The 8305-nt window shown below is 50.2% G+C and overlaps 1 protein-coding gene across 1 annotated transcript in view; it reads right to left on the bottom strand.

The window, feature by feature from the left end:
* Positions 1-446: 446 nt before the first annotated feature.
* LOC311200823 (olfactory receptor 14C36-like) overlaps positions 447-8305 on the bottom strand; it is a gene marked incomplete at both ends in the record, with an annotated part of 45521 nt that continues 37662 nt past the window's right edge. The window contains one exon of the mRNA XM_084275128.1: positions 447-1393. Coding sequence (XP_084131254.1) covers positions 447-1393 — 947 coding nt within the window. The remainder of the gene's footprint in view (positions 1394-8305) is intronic.

Below are 8305 nucleotides of genomic sequence, written 5' to 3'. Positions count from 1 at the left end.
TTAGGAGAGGTGGAAACACCTGAATGATGAGGGAGATGAAAGAGACAGACTGGCAGTAATGCAGGTACAGGGCAAGGTGAGTATTTCTTCTGCTACCATCAGTACCAATCCTAGAAAATCCAAAGTAGTCAAGTGATTCAAGTAGTCAAGTGATTCAGCTTAAGTAAACTGTTTTCAAATATAAGTACAAAATAAATGAATAAATGTGCCCCTTGCAGGCAGACATGATGGAAAGCAAGCACAGCTCATCGTTAGGCAGTATCTGGGTCACACAAGACCAGATGTTATTTAATTCGGAATGGGGTGGATGTTGATCATGTTATTATAGTTTAGACAAAACAGAATAAAAGAGAAACCAACAACAAAGCCCACACTAGATCAGTTTTGTCCTAACATGATTTACATTGCCAATGATATTCAGAAGAATATGAGCACTTTATTCTTGCTTAGAAACATCCAGTCATTAGTTTCCACATGGCATCCTTGAGCTCCTTGTTCCTCATGCTGTAGATGAGGGGATTCACTGCTGGTGGCAACACCGAGTAAAGAAATGCGAATACCAGATCCAAAACCAGGGAAGAGAAGGAGGGGGGCTTCAAGTGGGCAAACGTAGCAGTACTGACAAAGACAGAAACAACAGCCAAGTGAGGGAGGCAGGTGGAAAAGGCTTTGTGCCGTCCCTGCTGTGAGGGGATCCTCAGCACAGCCCTGAAGATCTGCACATAGGACACCACAATGAACACAAAACACCCAAAACCAAGACAGACACTGACGACAAGGACACCAATTTCCCTCAGGTAGGCATCTGAGCAGGAGAGCTTGAGGATCTGGGGGATTTCACAGAAGAACTGGTCAACAGCATTGCCATGGCAGAGGGGCAGTGAAAATGTACTGGCTGTGTGCAGCACAGCACTGAGAAACCCACCACCCCAGGCAGCTGCTACCATGTGGACACAAGCTCTGCTGCCCAGGAGGGTCCCGTAGTGCAGGGGGTGGCAGATGGCAACGTAGCGGTCATAGGCCATGACAGTGAGGAGATAGTACTCTGTGATGATCAAAAATACAAAGAAAAAAAGTTGACCCACACATCCTGTGTAGGAAATGGCCGTGGTATCCCTCAAGGAATTGGCCATGGACTTGGGAATAGTGGTGGAGATGTAGCCAATGTCAGTAACAGAGAGGTTGAGGAGGAAGAAGTACATGGGGGTGTGGAGGTGGTGGTCATAGGCTATGGTGATGATGATGAGGCCATTGCCCAGGAGAGCAGCCAGGTAGATGCCCAGGAAGAGGCAGAAGTGCAGGAGCTGCAGCTCCCTTGTGTCTGCAAAGGGCAGGAGGAGGAACTGGCTGATGGAGCTGCTGTTGGACACCTGCTGCTGACAAATGTGGAGACCTGTCCAAGGAGGAAAATGCACAGTGAGAAGTTAGGGAAGTCTAATTTGAGGAAAACCTCTTCCAATTCACATTGACTCTCTGGATTCAGGAAGACTTTTGTCAGGTCCCTTTTGGGAGGTCTGCTTTGTGCTGGCTTGAGCGTGCCACTGCTGGGAGGAGGCTCAGCTGTGGCTCTCGAGAACTCAGTCCTGCCTGGCAGCAGTCAGTAAATAGAAGGATGGTGTGATCTCAGACTAAATCCCCTGTGGATAGGAATGAGCTTTTCAGCACTGTCACTCCAGTTTCACCCAGGGGCGGAGCAGAGCTTTAGAGCTTTGGTTTTCTCCTCACTGCAACTGGGGAGTGTTTCTTCTGTCAGGACTCCCTGACATTGCTGCTGCAGTGCCAGTGAAACCTTCCCCTGAGTGCAGAGTGGGGAGAGCTGCTCTGTCCATCAGCCCTGCTCTCAGCTGCCCTGTGCTGGACGCTCTCTGATCACAACCTCGTGTTCCCCATAGAAGAAATTGGACCCCACAGAGAGCTGAGGAATCCAGTCTCACAGGGCAGAACTCCAAAGCCCTCCTGTGGTCTCATCTTACCCAAGGAGGATCTCAGCTCCCTGCTCCCAGCCAGAGACACACAGGGCTCAGTGCAGCTGCCCACACACAGGAGATAAAGGGCATTACCATTGCCTCAATCCTGAGATGTCTCCTGCATGGGACTCCTCTCTGGGGCACAAGAGTCCCTGGGAGAGCGGTGCCATTGTCAGAGGCAGCTGCAGCCCAGCAGGAACCCTCCTGGTAATGGTGGGACAAAAGCAACAAGGACGGGAGGAGAAACAGCAACAAATGTTCCAGCCAACGCTGGAAGGACAGGGACAGACAGACAGGCACTCAGGGGTTTCTCCTCACAGGGTGTTTGTCTGCTAAGGAGAAGACTCAGTCTAAAATCCTGGAACTCCAGGCTCTGATTCTGAGCTGGGTGGCACAAACCAGGGGGTCACTGTATGAAAGGGTCTGCACTGAGGGGGATGTCGGGGAGGTACCAAATCCCCACTAACAGGACATTACTGGGAGAAGCTCCTTCTAAACTCCCTGACCATGTCTCTGCTGCCTGGAGATGTCCCTGCAGCTGCTGCTCTTTGCTTACGTCACCTCCACCTCTGTGCTAACAACCTCATCCAACCTATCCTGCACTGAGGTCTTCTCTGCAGACCTCTTTGGGAGAAATAAATTCTTATTTACCACAGCCAGAAAGTCCACAAGACAGGAATTGTCATAGTAAAGACTCTGACAGGAAGGCAAATGCTTCCTTCATGTCATTCTTCATAGTCCCTTCAGAACTGAAGAGATCAGCTGGAGCTGGGAGCAAAGCTGACCCATGCAGCACTGTCTTACAGCAGAAGGACCCTACACTGCACAATTTACACCCACAGCTTCTTTCTGCAGCGATGCTTATGGAAGCCCACCAGGTAGGCTGAGTGCTGACCCTGGTAGCAGCAGAGTAACTGCCCCAGCACACAGTCCCTGGGCTGCAGGGACCTTGCTCATGATGTCAGCCCTGGGCATCCCTTGGTGCACACGCTGCTTCACAACTCTGCAGCTATGCCCAGGAGAAGACAGTTGTCCTGCCCTGTCCCTCTGATGGGGCAGAAGGGCATCCCTTCCAAGCAGCACTTTCTGGTCATAGAGAGAACCTGTTCTCCTGACAGACCCCCCATGTCCCAGCTTTAGGACATCCCTCCAGGAATAGGACCTGCATTGCCCTGCACCCACAGACATACCAGGGAGAGGCTGTGGAGATTTCTCCTCCAGTGAGCTCTCAGCATCCATCAGCTCTCTCAGCCTCACAGGTCTCCCCTCGGTGCCTACAGGCAGTGTCCCCAGCCCTGTGTGCTTGGCAGAGGAGCTGCTCCTGGGCAGAGCTGCCTCTCTGCAGCGCTGTAATGTTTCATGAGCTCCCACAGTCCCAGGAGCCCAGCCCAGCTCACAGCAGAGGAGCAGGTGAAGGTGTTACATATTCCATCCCCTTGGGCTCCTTCAAGGTGTCTCTGGAGCTCCAAGGAACCAACTTTGAAAGACACTGAATTCCTCACTAAAGTTACCTCCCTCATCTGGAGAGAATCATAGAATCATAGAATTGTAGGGGTTGGAAGGGACCTCAAGAGATCATCGGGTCCAACCCCCCTGCCAAAGCAGCTCCCTAGGACATATCACTCAGACAGGCGTCCAGACGGGTCTTGAATATCTCCTTCTGTCATTTCTCCTGATCAGAGCTGGGCAGGAGAATCTCCTTTCCTTGTCTCTGCATGAGACAGGAGACACAGACAGGGACAATGAGGGGTCTCTTTTCCCCTGTGGAAGGAAGGAGTCAGGTGACTCTCTCCAAAACCCTCATCCTTGCTTTGCAGCCCTGGGGCTGGAAGGGGACACAGCTCTGCCCTATGGCTTCCTCAAACCCCACCTCAGTTCCAGTGGGCACAAAAGAGGCACCTGCTGCCTGGGAGCTGATTGTCCCAGCTCACATGGGCATTACTTGGGGTGAAGGCTGGGAGGGAGGTGTTTAGACTGAGGTGCTAGATGTGTTCCAAGAGGCATGCAGGGAGACCCAATGTCCAATGGAGCACTGCTGAAAGAGGGCAGTGCCTGGGAGCAGCATTTTTGAACCTGCTGGGGAATTCCTTTGGCCACATGATTTGACAGCAGATGATCATGGTTAGGACTATGAAACACTCTCTCCTCAGCATGTTCTTGGCCTGTTATAGAGGGAGATCCGGTTGGTCAAATAGGAACCCTTATGAACCCAAGCTGACTGGGCCTGATCACTTGGGGCTTCTTCATGAACTGGATAATGCTGCTCAGGATGATCTGCTCCATCAGCTTCTCTAGGACTGAAGTCAAACTATCAGGCCTGTAAATACCTTGATCATCCTTCTGTCCCTTCTTATATAGGGGGTTACATTGACTGATCCAGTCAGCCAGGACTGATGGAAAGTGGCTTGGTGAACCCCCTTTGCATCTCTTTCAGCACCCTTGGCTGCATCCCATTCAGCCCCACAGATCTGTGCACACCTCTTTGGTGAACCAGTACCATCTCCTCCTGGATTGAGGGGGTCTCATTCTCCTCCCTGTCCCTGTCTCCGAGCTCAGGGAATTGGATTCTCTCTGTACAACTGCTCCTATTACTGAAGACAGTGGCAAAGATTTCATTAAGCACCTCAGCCTTGTTGTTCTTGTCTGAGTGTTATACACCCCACGCTGCCCCGGGAAGAGCCTGAGCAATGCCTGAGGGGCAGGACCTGTCTTCCCTGGGGCTGGGGGTAAGGGCTTGGCCTTTCTGCTTCATCAAACCAACTCAGGGCTTTCTCAGCATTTCAGCTGCTTGTACATTGCCTTTGCCTACCAGCCAACATGGCCTCCAATTACCTGCTCTAACGAGTCCCTGGGGAGGCTCTGCCAGCAATGGCTCTCAGCGGGACTCATTAATACTTCAGGGTACTTTGGCTTCTGCTTTTGACATGGAATTTCTTGTGTAATTTCCTCTCAGTACCTGAGCTTCAAGGACTCAGCACCAAATGCACCCCAGAGCTAATTAAAAATAAAAAAGCAAGCCCTAATGAGCGGTGTCTCTTCATGTAATTATATTCAAGTTTTCAAGAGATGTACAGATCATTGAAGCTGTTTCAAAGGGAGCTCAGAGTAAAATTGATTTCTTTTTAAGGTTGTAGGTTATTATTTTCACTGTAGAGGAGAGGTGACAACCTCTGACTGAGATTGATCCAGGGTGCCTCCTAAGGACCTCTGGACTGGTCTGAAAAAGGGTCCCTTGACACAGTGGGGACAACCTTGCTGCACATCTCCACAAGCCCACCATGACTCTCACCAGCCAACTGGGACTTGCATCCCTTGTCCTTACATCAGGTCTCTCTGCTGCACTCCACAGTGGGGCATTACAGCCCCTCTGTACCAGCTCCCCTGCTTTCCTTAGAGAACTGGCTGCACACAGCCAGCACAGAGGGAGGTATTTTCCCTTCAACAGAAGAAACTTGACAAGATTCATCATTACATTCAACACTCCTCACTCTATGCCAAGTGCAATCTGCCACCAGTGAGACTCACCTTCCACAAAGCTTAACCCTGTGAGAGATGTTCTAGTGAGGAAGGAGACTGTGAAATCACCGCAACTCAAGAGCTGGCTAAAGACAGAATGAGTCAGACAACTGCCAGAAAGGCAAGGGTTTAACTCCCTGAAACTCAGAGCAGCAGCTGGATGGTTGAGAGGTGTCTGAATGGTCCAAGGGGAAGTAGAAGGGAAATCTAGAGAGCAACCAGAAGCACTGTTGTGTAGATCCACTGTTGGAACTGTAATTTAAGACATGGACAATTGACTTTGGAAAGGTAGAAATATGTGACAGACAGGGGAGATTAAATGCACAGCTGTCCTGCTTCTGGCCAGGCAAGAGTTCACCTCCCCAATTAGCCAGCAGTGGTGACTTGAGTTAGTACACTTGAGCTGAGTGTGCCCAGGCTGTTTTCCTCACCACCTCACATCATTCCCCCATAAAAGGGGCTGGTTGGGGAGCGGCACTCCTGGGTTCCTTAAGGGCAGTCTGAGTGTGGCTGTGGCATTTGGTTTGTCCTTGCATTGTGCAGCACCTTGTGATCCTTTGGTCAATAAAGTACTCTCTGTTATCACTGGATGTGAGTGTAGTTTGCAATGTGCTGTTATCATTTTTTCACCGTGATTTTGTCAGTAAACTGTCTTCCTCCAAACCCACAGAGGGTCTGTCTGTTTCTCCTCCAGGAGTGAGCATTATAACCTGATCCTTGTACATGAGGGAGCTGGGAGAAATGAGAAAAGGTTTCAGCTGCCTTCCAGGGGAGCACATCATCACCTGGCTTCTCCGATGCTGAGACAATGGGGCAGGCAGCCTGGAATTAGAAGGCAGGGAGGCCAAGCAGCTGGGATCCCTGTCCAGAAAATGAGTCATTCACAAGGTGATTGGAAAGAAGTCTCAAGCCCTCAGGATCTGGAGGCAACTTCTGTCAAGTCTGGGGGAAAGGTACCTGTTCAGTGAGTATGTCATGTGTTGGCCAGGCAAGTGGATGACCACAGAGCAGAGTATGCAGTGTTTGAGGGGATTAACCGTGTGAGAGATGAATTACTATGATCCTGATGATCTGCAGCTACCCACCAATCCTGATGAAGTCCAATGTTCCTCACCCATGTGGTGTAAGTCTGTGTGGAGTGCACCAGCATCATATGCCAACTGACTGGCAGTAATGGATTGGGGAAAGGGAGAAGCACCGAGAGTGGCTGAGGTGTCTGGCCAACTCCATCTATTTAAAGAAAGTCTTTGTTCCTCCCTTATCTCAGCCATCTGAAGTAAGCCTTCCCCTGTTCCAGTAAAAAGTACACGCCAAGAGGTATCCATTCTCTCTGCATGACCATGGTGAAGACATGAGGAGGTGAGATGGGAAACCCACCTCCAATCCTGAGTGAAGAAGCTGCAAGGGAAAAGTTACAAAAAGAGATTTCTCCAGGAAAAATGCTGCACCAGCTTCCAGTAGTCAGCCCACCAGTCTGTCATTGTGCTTGTGATCCTCTTGAAGGGACTGCTCAGCCTTTTTTTGCAAGAAGTGAACAGCTAATATGATGAACAAGATTAGAGGGCAAGTTTGCAGAGGTAAAAGCCATCCAGCTGGCTTTAAACATTGCCAGATGAGAAAAGTGGCCAAAATTCTACCCCTATCCTCACTCCTGGATGGTGGCCAATGCCCTGTGGGAGTGGTTGCAGCAATGGAAACAAAGCAACTGGGAGTGCAGAGGCAAACCCATCTGGCTATGATGTAGATGATGTGCAAAAAGGGGTGGATAGTGTCCTGGTTCTGGTCAGGCCACAGTTATCTCACCTGTGCTGACTGCTGGGGAGGTTGAGTTAGCCCTGGCTGTTTTCCACACCACCTGACATCACTTCTCCATAAAGGAGCTGGTTTGGGCACCACTCCTGGGTGCCTCCAGGGCAGTCTGAGTGCAGCTGGGGTGTTGGGTTGGTCCTCCTGTCCTGCAGCACTCTGTAATCCTCAGGTGGGTAAGGTACTCTGTGGTCTCACCGGGTATGAGTGTCATGGGCTGTTTATTGTTCTAGTTTCATGGTGCTTTTTTCAGTGATCTCTCCTTATCCCAACCAACAGAGGCTCTGTCTCTTTCTCCTCTGGGAGTGAGCCTGTGGTGTGTGGTGCTGAGACACTGTTTGGGGCTGAACCACCACAAGCATTTACAGCACTCTCTCCTCTTTTTATTGATTTTCTATCATGTCCTGTAATGCCTCTTGCTGAGGCACCACAAGTCAGCTGAGGCTTCTACACGCACACATTAACCACTGACACATCGGAGCTTCACTTCCAGCAGATCCTGGCAAAAACATCTGTGGTTTTACAAAGAGAAACCTCAAGAACTTTTCCAACCAGAGCTGATGTGCTCCTTCTGATCTTGTGATGTTCTGCATCAGGGGATAACCACAACAGGGGTAGAACCAACACATCATCCTGTTTTGTGACCAATCCAGCATTGGTGACACATGATAATTTATTCATTGCTGCCCAGTGCTTGCACAGCATCAAGGCCCTTCCTGATTCACATGCTGTTCACCAGAATGTAAGCTCGGGGAGCACTGGTTGGTGTGAGGGAGGACTGCCTGGGCAGCTGGAATCAGCCAATTCTGCCAAGATAGGGTTAGGGGTCTTGTGTGGAGAGGCTGTGAGACCCGGGCTTCTTTAGCCTGGGGAAGGGGAGTCTGAGGAGAGTGTAGGGGTAGCTCAGAGAGCTTGAAAATTCCTTTTCAAATGAATGGCAATTAAAACTAGAGGTGCAGATGGGTAATAAGCATGGAGAAATGCCATTCTGAGGGTAATGCTGTGATGCTTGGAGT

The sequence above is a fragment of the Gallinula chloropus genome (assembly GCF_964237585.1).
Source record: "Gallinula chloropus genome assembly, chromosome: 25".
NCBI classification, from domain to species: Eukaryota; Metazoa; Chordata; class Aves; order Gruiformes; family Rallidae; genus Gallinula; species Gallinula chloropus.
The sequence above is the reverse complement of the archived record's forward strand: the minus strand, read 5'-3'. Positions and strand labels throughout refer to the sequence as shown.